Below are 13,043 nucleotides of genomic sequence, written 5' to 3'. Positions count from 1 at the left end.
CTCTTTTCCAAGATTAATTTATCTTTTCTGTTAATTTGTACAGATGCCATTCTGAATTTTTATTTCATAGGATTTTAAAACTAATTTTTCTTAGTATTGTGAAGGTGACAGTGATTTACAGTGGCCTGTGTTTTTATCTACTTTGCTGTCTTGCAGTCTAGTGCCTTGAAGACACTTTTAATTTGCTAAAGAAAAAATTTGTTAAAGAAAAAAAACACATTTGTTAAAGAAAAAAAAATTGAAACTGTGCAGTATCTGGAAATTAGAGTCTATTCAAGACCTTGCACATGGCTGCCAGTCTTCCCCATCCCAAGACCTAGCCACTTCATTCACACCAGGAAGAGCTACCTTTGTCTGGCCAGACTGTGTTAGATGTATTAGCAAGAACTCATCAGATCTCAGTTAAAGGTTAATCTCAGTCCAGGATAAGAAGCTTGAAGTTTTCAGTTAAAGACTACAGAAGGCTTAGTGGAAAATTGGAGACACTAAGATAGTGATCAATGGACACAACACTTTTCTACCTGAGAATGCCAGTAATTGGAAAGTGTAGCGAAATCAAGTAGATGACCTGGAAACTAAGATAGGATTAAGAAATGTCATATTGGTGGGAGGTCCTAGAGGTAGAGAGACAGAAGGAAATGGAGTTTTTCCCCCTTTTAGTAGATAAACAGTGTGGGATTCGATAACTTTGATCTTTCCTCCTCGTGTTGATTCACATCCCATTTCTGCAAAGGTTCATCATCCCCAGCAACTCCAGAAATAAGCAGCTTTGGAAACCAGTAATAAAACCATGAAATGCTGTTTCTGATTGCTTTGATCTGATCTTTAGGGGTAAAAGGAGGTTTTAAAAATCACGCATTTGCTTATTGGCTGACTTGGACAACTAAAGACAGATGCAGCTGCTGAAGAGAGCTGGCAAATGGGAATTTAGGATACCATTTGCCCCAAGAGGCAGATGGTCTATATAGAAGCCTGATTTCATTTACTGTCCCTTCTGAAGCTGAATGAAGGTGGTTGAATTTGAAGAAAAAGTTGAACTGAAATCGTGGAAATACTTGGATACATAAAGGCCTTTAATCCTTTCTAATGTGGCATTTGATTTGCCTTTTAAAAAAGTATATTCAGACATTAACAGAATTTCTACCAAAATCTGTCTTGAATGAATATGCCAGGGGAAAAAAAAAAAAGGATTATTTCATTTGATGGTGTAATGATTAATCCTACCACCTGGGTAAGCCAAGTGAGCTTCCCGCAGGAGATTGCTTCTGCGGCTTTGAATTATATGTATGAATATTGCAGACTGTTGAGATATAAACTTACCAAGGGATTCATTTGTATTACAGACAAATCTGTAACAATGTTACCATTTCCTTTGAATACCTTAAGTTCATCCTCCATGTTCAGAAAATAAGATGTGTCTTTGTGGAGATTGCGACGTAATTTTTTTGTGTCAGGTCAGACATTACCAAATCTCAATTAAAAACTGGTCATTAATGAAAAGTTGGTCAAAGAGTTTGAGGTAAAAAGAAATGTGTGATATCTCCCATTCTGAAAGCAGAACAAATGCTGAAGGTCCAGGAAAAGAGCAGGCAATGTCAGGGTTTGACCCAGCCTGATGATCAAGGACCTAGATGTCAATGCCGTAGTTATTACAGATATCCTACACTGCATTACAGAACTAGGGATCGTTTCAACATGAATTTAAATAGCAGGAATAGGAAAGCCATAACTTCCTCTCTGTGGGCCATGTATCAGTTAACAGTTCTGTTTTATAATAATGAATATCAACTTGTACTTATCCTGAAAAAAATCGTTACCTTCATCATTATTTGCTACTTCAAGATGTGCTAAGATATATTGTATTAGAAATCCTAGTAGATTTCTTGTAATTTCATTTTAAATAATTTTTTTTTTAACCATCTATCTCATGGACAAAATGGGGGAACTTTTCATTTTCTCCATTATCTCCCTCCTGATGTTTTCATCTAGTTTGTACAGAAGATCAAAGTAATAGGGAAACATAATCTGGGTTCTCTGATTCCTGTTTTGGTGTTTCCTCCATTACATCAAACATTTCCCAATGAAAAGTCAGTGGTTAACCACTTTGTTGGAAAGTGTCATATTACTATTTGGGAGGGTTTTCTGATTTTATATCTAAATATGAAACATTAAAAAGTCAATGGTCAAAAATTATATTCCCTTATAAAATTAATATGCCTAAGATAAATTAATTATAGGATTTTACTTCCTTTTTTCTTCCTGGACAATTTGTCTGTTTATACGTAGTGACTGAATCACCTTCTCTGATGCTGTTCTTGATTGATTCTTTTTCATTTTTTAGTCACAGCATGTTACCACATCTAAGCTTGAACTCTCAAAACCTCTTCCTTTCCCCTCTCTTTTACCATTTTAATCATACAAAGAGCTTTTCTTCCCTCAAGCATCAAGACATGACATATCATTGATGCATTTTTTAAAATTCTTCCTTTTAGACACTGCTGTCACTGTAAATGCAGGTTAAACATCTTAGTATCCATTTGCAAATCCATGTGATTTAACTTTCATCAACTCTTTTGCATAGTTCTTTATAGTTGACAGTTGTTTTAACTGGTGATTTAATATACCAGTGCACTTATTTAAAATGTGCTTGTGAAAACTGACCTTTGTAGAGAATACAGGTTGTGCTGCCCTGGTCCTCAAAGAGTTAATAAAACTAGCTTTCACTTTGCTTAGTTTCCCAAAGGTAATTTGGCTCATTTCCCAGACCAAACCCCTCAGGTAAAGGTCAAGGTGCAGTGGGTTATATTAAGGTGCAGAATTCGAGCCTCTTATATCTCGCCCAACTTGTAGTCCTCCAGAACTCAGTGGGAGCTATGGTTCATCAGAGCTTCAGAACATGATTAACAGACTGAAGAAGGCCCTGTAGAATTTCCTTTAATGGGGAATTGTATGAGTGAGTACAGTGGGTGAGTCTTTAATATTTCTTGCTTTTTAGCATCCATATTTTGTTTTGAGAACCCCTTAAGAGTACAGAGCTATGTTTCATGTATGTGGGAACAGGCCCAGGGAATTCCTCACTGGTTAATAGCAACAACTCTTTCTTGTAGTTTTTACAATAGGCTTAATATAAATAGCCCATTCCCTGGGAGGAAAACAGACAAGTGAGGGTGGAGTCATGGTTTCTGAACCCGCCTTCACCAATCATTTTTGACAAATGGAAAAGAGAGCTTCCTTTTAGTAATAATGATGAGATTGGGGGAAGTAAGAGAAAAGGCAAGAGCAAGGCTGCAGAGATTAGGAGCCTAAAAACACCTTTTTAGAAACCTCTCAACCTGACTCGAGAATAAGAAGAGAGCGTCTGGAGGTTTAATGTTTTTCCTGTCAAAGGGGGATGATGTTTTTTAATCACTTTATATTTATTGCTTTGAAATTTAAAATGGCTTATACTAACTTTTGCCCAGCAAAGGTCATTTTCCCTCTCCTGAAGCATGTTGATAACTTCTCAGTGACACTAAGTGGCATCTGAGAGTGTCTCAGAAGTGTCACTTTGCTTTTCTTCGCTAACGCATGGAAGTAGAGCCCCCTTGTTACCTTGAATTTATGATGTTCCATATTATGAGAAACTAGCTTTGTTTTGGGTTGATAACCTAAGGCAGCCCATTAAGAAGAGGCAGCATGCTTTACCATGTGAAGCCTCCTTTACATAAACCACCCTGTTGACTGCTAGTGAACTGTTCCCTTCCCACCTCACCCTATCCCCAAGAGCCAGATTCCATAATGGTACCTCCCACTCATTGCTTACTCTCAGTATAGAGAGACCTCTGGCTCTGCCAGCTTTGAAAGAATATTTTTAAAGTTGTATATCCAGCAGACTTCAAGGCTTATTTTTCTGTTCCGGCACATGCATAATTTCCATAATGAAAAATTGATAAGAAAGTACTCCTCCTTCAGATCTACTCCCTCAAATCCACAGGTGATACATGTTCTGATGACACATGATCAAACAAAGTACCTCTTTTAAAGAAACTTGTAAATGTCACCATGACTCACTGCCATTTGAAAATCCAGAAATAACATGTAACAGTATATAAGATGTTTCCTTTCGTTCTTTCTCTTTGCCCATTAAAACAAAAAACAAAAAAAAACAGGAAGAAAAGCTAGCTGGTGAGTGTGTGACAGTCTAGGAATACTTTTAGTAGGCCCAGAAACCATTAAAGGTGCCTGATTTTGAATTTGTTTCATTGAACCAGCCCAGTGAGATTTTCTAACTAGGCTGGTTTTCTCCACCAACATTTAATAATCATTCCACCCCCTTGTGCTTTATAGCAACAGAATTGGAAGTTCAGGCAGGGTGGGATGTGGGGAAGACTGGAAGAGATAGCTATAAGCAAATGAGCAGGCAGCAGTGAAACAAGATCGGGAAACACAAAGCATCACGGATGACCGTCCTCTGGTATGAGGCCAATGGGATGCTTCAGATTCATTTTAATAGATGAGATTAACTAGAGGTCAGAACTTTCTTTTCCATTTGCCTTGCCTGCTGCATGCATACAGGCAAAGGTTGATGCTTCACTGTGCTCCTAGCAACGAGGCTTCCAGGCCTCAGTTTACCTAAAATAATTGCTTTACTTCCTTTTTTAAATCTCAACTTTACTCCTGATCCTTTACTAAATAGTTTCATAAATACTTTAGTGTGTAGTAAATACTATATACTAAATAAAGTAAATACTGTAAAGTATTTCATATTTATTATAGTATTATAGCACAGTTCACCCTTTTTATTTGCGAGTTCCACATCTGCGGATTCAACCAACCATGGATTGAAAATATTAGAGGAAAAAAAATTCCAGAAAGTTCCAAAAAGCAAAAATTGAATTTGCAGTGCACCGGCAACTGCTTACATAGCATTCACATTGTATTTACAGCTATTTACATAGCATTTACATTGTATTGGGTATTATAAGTAATCTAGAGATGATTTAAAGTATATGGGAGGATGTGTGTACGTTATATGCAAATACTACAGCCATTTTATGTAAGGGACTTGAGCATCTGTGGATTTTGGTATCCTGTGGGTGGTCCTAGAACCGGCCCCCTTCAGATACCAAGGGATGACTGTACTATAGTATGGTAAATATAGTAAATATGCTAAATACTTTCTTAAATACTTTAGTGTATTAGTCTTTAACTAGTTAAGCATTCGGTTCCCTCTACCCCTACTACCTAAAAAAAAAAAGTTCCACTCCTTACCTGTTATTCTCAAACTTCCCTCTGAGCCTACTATAGCTACTCTACCACACTGAATTCTCAATATGTATGAATCAAGTATGTATCAAGTATCCCAATATATATATGAGAGAAGTATCTGCCTGCATGAAAGACTGCCTTATATTCAGACAAGTATGTTGGGGTTTATGACCCATTGCTGTGACTATAGGGCCAGTTATTTACATTTATGACAATATGTGCCTTCCATAAATCTAAATTTTAGCAAAAACCTTTGAATGCCAGTGTGATGGTGGTCTGATTTGTTTCAGTCACGTGACCCATGAAGTGACAGAGGATTTTTCTCCTCGGGATCCAAGCACTGTTGTTGTGAAGCAGGATGGTGGGGGCTGTACTTCAGTCACACCGGCATTGCCGCTGCCTGAACTGGAAAGGGAAGAGGAAAAGGGAGACATTTCAGGTCCTATGGACCCGAATCCCTGTAGTGCGACATACAGCAACTTAGGTAAGTGCAAACGTCACGTAAAAAGTATTTAAAGTTTGTCTTTTTATGTACCAGCCTAATGCTTATTTCCCTGGAAAGATGGTTTTTATTGTTCCATGGGGCAAAAGTTGGAAATTGGAGTTATAAATTTTAACTCACATCAGAAAAAGTCCTGTATTTAATATGTACTAGGCATATATTAAACACCTGTTACCATGAGTCCTGTGCCATGTGCTAGGATTCTGACATAGTCCCTGCCTTGAGAGACTCACCTGGAGGGAAAGAGATGAACTGGTTAATAATTTCAGTATAATATGATGAGTGCAGTGATAGAGGATTCACACGGAATTTTTTTGTTTTGTTTTTTTGGCCGTGCCATGCAGCTAGCGGGATCCTAGTTCCCCAACCAGGGACTGAACCTGGGCCCGCAGCAGTGAAAGCGCAGAGTCCCAACCAACGGACTGCCAGGGAATTCCCCACACAGAATATTTTTATATTATACAGGGAAGGGTGTCAAAAGATGCCTTCCAGGGGACTTCCCTGGCAGTCCAGTGGTTAAGACTGCGCTGCCACTGCAGGGGGCAGGGGTTCGATCCCTGGTCAGGGAACTAAGATCCCGCATGCTGCATGATGCAGCCACACACACAAAAAATTGATTACTTAAATAAAATAAAATTTTTTTTAAAAAGAAAGAAAGATGCCTTCCTGGAGATAATTTCTGAACTTATTTAGCTGGTTGACAGAGGGAAAGAAGAGTAACAACATGAGCAAAGAACAGGCAACACATGAGCAAAAAGTATGGAGATGCGAAACGGCTTGGTACGTGTGAATAACACAACCGTTTAGTGTTGCTGAGGTGTGCCCTGGAGAGTTAGACAAGATCATGCATTTCAGGCTAAAACCTTAGATTTTTTTTGCTGTTTGTGGTAGTGAACCACTAAAGGGTAAAGGGTTTTAAGCAGAGGAATGACATGATTAGATTTGTGTTTTAGGGACTTCCCTGGCAGTCCAGTGGTTAAGACTTCGCCTTCCAGGACCTCGCTGGTGGCACAGTGGTTAAGAATCCGCCTGCCAATGCAGGGGACACGGGTTCAAGCCCTGGTCCGGGAAGATCCCACATGCCGCAGAACAACTAAGCCAGTGCGCCACAACTACTGAGCCTGCGCTCTAGAGCCCACGAGCCACAACTACCAAAACCCACACGCCTAGAGCCTGTGCTCCTCAACAAGAGAAGCCACCTCAATGAGAAGCCCACGCACCGCAACTAAGAGTAGCCCCCACTCACTGCAACCAGAGAAAGCCCGCGAGCAGCAACCAAGGCCCAATGCAGCCATAAGTAAATAAATAAATTTATTAAAAAAAAAAAAAAAAGACTTCACCTTCCAGTGCAGGGGGTGTGGGTTCGATCCTGGTCAGGGAGCTAAGATCCCACATGCCTCGCGGCCAAAAAACCAAAACATAAAACAGAAGCAGTATCGTAATAAGTTCGATATGGTCCACATCAAAAAAAAAGAAAATCTAAAGAAAGATTTGTGTTTTAGAATGTCCACTGCAGGCTGCCATGTGAGGATGAATTAGAGGCAAATTATTTGGTAGCAGGAAATCTGGTAGTTGGATACTATTGCAGAACCACATAAAGGGATGAGAAAGAAAGGCCTCAACTAAGATAGTGGGGAAGGGGAACAGTGAATAGATTTAAGAGAGATTTGACAGGTAAAATACCTCAGTGGTTAATTGGATATGAATGATGTAAAGAATTTATAATATATCCCAGATTTCTGGCTTGGAGCTAGCAGATTTGAGGAGGGAAGATCCCAGTTATTGGAGGTGTTTAGGCAGAGCCTGAGGGATCATCTCTCAGAGATGCTGTGAAGGCGAATCCTGCACTACACAGAGGGTTGAACTAAATTATCTCGAATGTACTTATCAGTACAAAGATCATTCAATTTTGAAATCATCTTCACTCTTCTTCCTTGACTGCCCAGTGACTTCTGATCTCTCTCTCCCTTGAGTGTCACCGAGTTTCCTTCTGAAAAGCAAAGCTTGGGGCTGGACAAGGATTTCTTAGTGCTCGTCTCCCATGAAGTCAAGAGAGAGATGAGTAGCATGAGCTGGACTGCCACATGCGTAGCGCTAGTAAGATTCTTATGGACCACTGACCAATTCTCACATCTGTCTGGAAACCAGTGGCATATAATATCAAAGCATTCTTCTACCTAGTGTCTCACCTCCTTTCTTTGTCTTTTTCCTCTATCAGGTTATTGTAAGGATAAGTCATTCTAAGATCAGCTAGTGTACTTGGAAATAAGGGCATTCTTAAGAAGACCAAAAGGTTAGGTAAAACTATTGGAGAAATGCTCTACTATGTCCTTTTGGGAAACTCAATCATAACAACCCACATGCAGTTGAAAATACATTCCATAAGGAGAAGACTTCCATTCTAAGTTCCTGAAGCCTTCTGTGATTTGTGGGTAGGGGAGAGTAAACTCTTGCAGTTTACCCAAGCAACCATCTTGGATACCATTTTCCAGTTGGAATAGACTTTATAGTCAAGTGGTTTACTGAACTTTTTCCATGCTTTTACATTTTATGAGACATATTATGAGATGAAAATTTTATTTTTTTATTTTTTATTTACTATATGTCCTCAGATAGCAAATATATCAGGAATTATATTTCAGACATTCTTACTGCACTGAAATTTCTTTCATGACATCCTCAGTAAAATATATAAAAATTTTTACTGATTGTATGTTATCTTATGGCATCTTTTCTTTAAAAATATCCATTTGCCCACATCAGTTAAAGTTAACTATTTTATCGTATTATCGTCTCAGTTAATGTAGATTGTTAGAAAAAAATAGAGCATTGCTTTCATGAATATGCCAAGTGCCTTACATATATTAACTCATTTAATCCTCACAACAACCTTAGGAATTATTATCCCCATTTTTCAGATGAGGAAAGTACATCAGAGTGCCGTGCCCAGAGTCACAGAACCTGTAAGAACTGAACCAAGATTGGAACCCAGTTGGTCTATATTACTAGACTATAATGATTGCAACCACTAAATTCTTAGAAGATACTGAAGGGCTGCAGCTGTCTCCCCTTTCTTTTTAAGTCATCTACTTTGAGACACAAAAGTTAAGACTTTTTTTTAAAAAGATTATGATTTCTTAGAGTACAAAAATACCAAGTTACAGATGCCCCATCAGAAAAATAGCTTTCTTTCTACCTATTGCTTTACTTTTAAAAGTATGTGATACTCATAAAATGTTGCCTAACTTTCCTTAAGTGCTTAAGTGGTGATACCTTGACTCCACAGGATATGATACATGGTTAGTTGCTTCTTTGGAAAGGTTTTACTATGTGGGTAAAATAATAACTGAGTAATAGGGTTGGCTCCATCAGTTCTACAAGCTGATAGGTGTTTTTTTTGTTTGTTTTAATTTTTTGTTTTGTTGTTGTTATTTTTCCTAATGGAACAAGTATTTCAGGTGACATTTGGAACTTACCTTTTTTAATATTTTCAATAAATCATTTGCATGAAGTTTTAAACTATCCCTTGGAGTAATTTCTTATAATTTAATGCCCTGGTAGCTTTAAAAAAAAAAAAATTGTGTGTTTTAAGACCAAAAGGAAACAAAACCTCTTAATATAATAGCTTCAGATCCTTTTAAATATTCTAGAACCATTCCACAAACACATGTTACATATTTCTTTTTCATTTTCTTTCCATATTTCTTCTTCTTTTTTAAAAAAAAATGAGTCAGAGGACGGATGGACTGATGGAAGAAACTGAAGGAGGGAAGTTAAGGGTTACCATAATTTTTGCTGTGGAATTTATTTCTGAAAATTGCATCGTGAAGTGGGCTTAGGAAGCGGTGTTATATAGTAGGGGAAAAAATGTAGGTTTGGGGGATCAGACAGGTTTAGGTTTATATGACAGCTGTATCACTGCCCACCTACATGATTGTGGGTCAGTTATTTACCATCTCTGAGCTTCAGTTTCCTCATCTGACATGAGGGAATAGTAGTAGCATCTGCTTTGTAGGGCTGATGGCAAAAGAAGTACTTGATACATAGAAGTGCTTAATAATTGTGAAGTTCCTTTATTTCTACGCCAAAATATACTGTTGCTTTCTTTTTTCAGTATGTTTGATGTGCTAGCCAGAAAATGTAGCATAAAGCAGAAATAATTTTAAATGTTTATTAGAAATGTTGAATAAGCAGAGCAACAAAATCCAAGTCCAAAAAGTTGTGGGCTGCCTGTACAACTGATGACTGAGAGCGTGAAACATGATAGAGGAGACAGGACACCAAGGTGGCCAGCAGGGACCAGAGGAGAGATAACAAATAATAGCGAAGTACTGCAACAGACCCAGTCCCCCAAAGTCTGCTAGTTATAGCGAAACAAAGGGACATGGTTTGCATTTGTTTTGTAGTTCCCACATTTCTTAGATAGTTCTGAAAACTAATAAGTCAAAAAAAAAAAAACAAAACTGGATTGGAATAGGCCTTGATTACCGTACATCAGAATCTCCCGTTAGACCTCTACCTTTGAGACAGCTTCCTTTCTCTGCTATGGTATAACAAGAGCTGTTGTGATTCAACCATTCCCACAAAAAGCTACCGACTTATGCGAACCATCCATTTGTTTTTCACCTTAGAGATCCCTCTCCAGGGTTAATTCAGCTGCCTTTTTTCTTGTCCTTAACTTATAAAGCAAACTTTATTTTGTTTATAGCTGAATTAATTGTAGATTTTAGAGCTACAGTATACAGTATGGTAGCCACTAGCCACATCTGGCTATTTAAATTTAAATTCATTAAAATGTAAATAAAAATTCAGTTCTTCAGTCTCACTAGCAACACTTCAAGTGCTCAATAGCCACATGTGCCTAAGAGCTGCTGTATTCAACATGCAGATACAGAACATTTCTGTCATCACAGAAGGTTCTGTTGGACAGCACTGCTTTAAAGAATTGGTTATTTGGGGGATTTGCATTGTCTTCTGTGGGCACAAAAATCATTATTGGTTTTTATGCGCTTGACAACTGCTTAGGAAGGTTGCGCCTGACAGAGTAATGGTTTTCCTCTGGGTGATGGTGATACGTGATCACTGAACAAACTCTGATCTATAACACTTTAAAACACCCGAAACTGAATTTAGCAGGGTATCTGCCACCAAAATGATTTCCTAAAGAAGTGATAGAAAGTTTTTTAAATCAGACCTTCAACATTTCCCCATGTTTCTTATGTCTGTCTCAAAATGTCTAGAAGAAATATCGCTAGATTTTTATGTGGCACACCTGACTACTTTATCAGCCTGCTGAAATCAGGATCTTGTAATGACTTCTACTCTGTTGGAAATTAGTTGGTGACTTTAGCTCTCCTTCACTCACGTTTTAACCGAGTACTCTAGACGTTACTTTTTAGAAAGATCTATCTAGTCTCCCTTTACTGGACAGAATTTTGGCTTGTTCCTCTTTCTTTGGGCCTACAACCTAGCACGTTATCTAAAACACACAGAAGGTGCTGAGAACATGTTTGGATGAATGTGCCAAAAATGACTTAGCATTTCACTAGGTAAGTTTCAGGTTAGGGAAACTGAGCTCTCCTGAGGAAAGTTCATACAGGAAAATTTCAAATCCTAGTTTGTGTGTTCCATTTATCAGCTGGCTTTTTTTTCTAAAATGAGACTTAATCAGGGGTTTCCTAATTAAGGAATTATGTAAGCCGTACCTCAGTTTCCTTTCCACGTGAAACTGTCCACATTTCTCATCTTGCTTACCTAGAGCATCTCCTTAAGGCTGCACCGTTCAAACACTGAAAGAAAACACCTGAAAGTCTTCTATCTCCAGAACTTCCTTTGGCAATGTATTGACCATCAGTGTTAAATTTTAAAGAATAGATAAACTTAAAGGAATGTCATTACATTGCCAGCCTTGATGGTTGTAATTATGGAGTAATGTCATCATAAATGGCAGCTTTAAAAAAAATCATTCTGAAGAGTATATTACCATTCATTCATTTACTCAGCAAGTAATTATTGAGGAATAACAATTCTATGGGCCAGACATTATGCCACACAATGCAAAGTTAACTATTTGAACCAAAGATGAAAGAATTGCACATTTTTAGATTATCTGGATGTTTTAAAAAAAAGTGAGAGTGATAGCTCTGAACATTTGTTTGTGAATTTGCTGTACTTCCTAAAAATGTAATTATCTCTATTTAAAAAGAAACTATAGACTGTGTTCCTATCTTTTAAGTTAGCTGCATTCACATTTAAAAATAGTTTCCCATGTACTGGAATTTGTTGGCAGAGCGCAATATTCAAATTACATAGATAACTTACCCCCAAATAAATAATCTCTGTTTTTGGAGAGGTTCTCATTAATGAGATCTTTAAAAATTGAGTCTGTCAGCTGCTACACCACTGACATTCCTTAAAGTGGTCCGTGTATCTCTTTATTTGAGGCTAAGCCTGAGCCTGAAGTGGTCTTAAAGCTTCGTTTTATCATTTGGCATGAAGTTGATGTCCCCTGTGGTTTGCCAGTTGGTGCTTACATTTAACTGTGGTGGGACCTAGTACAGTAATAATGCCCAGATAGATTAGGACCCTTCCTCCTAAGTTGCTGATGCCCACTGCCAGGGGATGATACAGTGAGTGCTGGGGGCAGCCAAGGAGAGGCCTACTTATTTGACAAGGCTGGTGCACAGTGTGCTGTGTGGCATCTATATTTATAAACTCCAGTGCATCTTTCCCAGTTTGGTGATGATCATCTCTTCTGTTGTCCTCTCCCTTCCCGTTCTCATCTGTGTTACTTGTCATGAGCCCTGGGAAAAGATTAAGGATGAATATTGAAATTACAATTTAAATAGAAAAACATATTCCATTTATTTTGGCTTTAACACTTTCGCTTGTTGAGTGCCAGCTATCTCCTGGGAACCAGGCTAGGCACTGGGAATACTAGTGCTATCTTCAAGGACTTCTGCTCTTTGGGAAAGACAGCCATGGGGGCTGGACTCTTAGGAGCTCATGTGATAGTTGCTGTGATGCAGGTATTTAAAGGTTCAATAAAAGCCCCTGCCTGGAGGAGTCTAGGAGAGGGTCACTAAGTTTTCAAGCTTGAAAGAAGAGTAGTTGTTTGCCAGATTGACAAGCAAGGGAGAACATTCCAGGTAGAGGGAAGAGTATGTACAAAGGCCTGAAGCTTGATAGAAAAATGAATGTTCAGTTAAAGGTAGCTTAAGTGCAGAGTGAAAGAGGCAGAGTTGGCAAAATGGGACAGAGTGGAAAAACAAGGCCAGATCATAAATGGTATGTA

The 13,043-nt window shown here is 38.3% G+C and overlaps 1 protein-coding gene and 1 long non-coding RNA gene across 16 annotated transcripts in view; one reads left to right on the top strand and one right to left on the bottom strand.

Moving 5' to 3' along the window:
- PEAK1 (pseudopodium enriched atypical kinase 1) overlaps window positions 1-13,043 on the top strand; it is a 289,101-nt gene that overhangs the window by 241,463 nt on the left and 34,595 nt on the right. For 13 of the 15 annotated variants that reach the window (XM_057541915.1, XM_007197657.2, XM_007197653.2 and 10 more), the window contains one exon: window positions 5,538-5,731. The exons of 1 other annotated variant lie outside the window; for it this stretch is intronic. In XM_057541915.1, the coding sequence (XP_057397898.1) occupies window positions 5,538-5,731 (194 nt within the window). Of the gene's footprint in view, window positions 1-5,537; window positions 5,764-13,043 lie in introns of those variants that run through there. One more of the 15 variants, XM_057541918.1, reaches the window with a different exon arrangement.
- Window positions 12,404-13,043, bottom strand: part of LOC130707469 (uncharacterized) — a 44,407-nt gene continuing 43,767 nt past the window's right edge. The window contains exon 3 of the long non-coding RNA XR_009007340.1: window positions 12,404-12,552. This is a non-coding gene — a long non-coding RNA (uncharacterized LOC130707469). The remainder of the gene's footprint in view (window positions 12,553-13,043) is intronic.

Source organism: Balaenoptera acutorostrata, chromosome 3 (genome assembly GCF_949987535.1).
Source record: "Balaenoptera acutorostrata chromosome 3, mBalAcu1.1, whole genome shotgun sequence".
NCBI classification, from domain to species: Eukaryota; Metazoa; Chordata; class Mammalia; order Artiodactyla; family Balaenopteridae; genus Balaenoptera; species Balaenoptera acutorostrata.
This window is presented reverse-complemented; position numbering and strand designations above follow the sequence as displayed.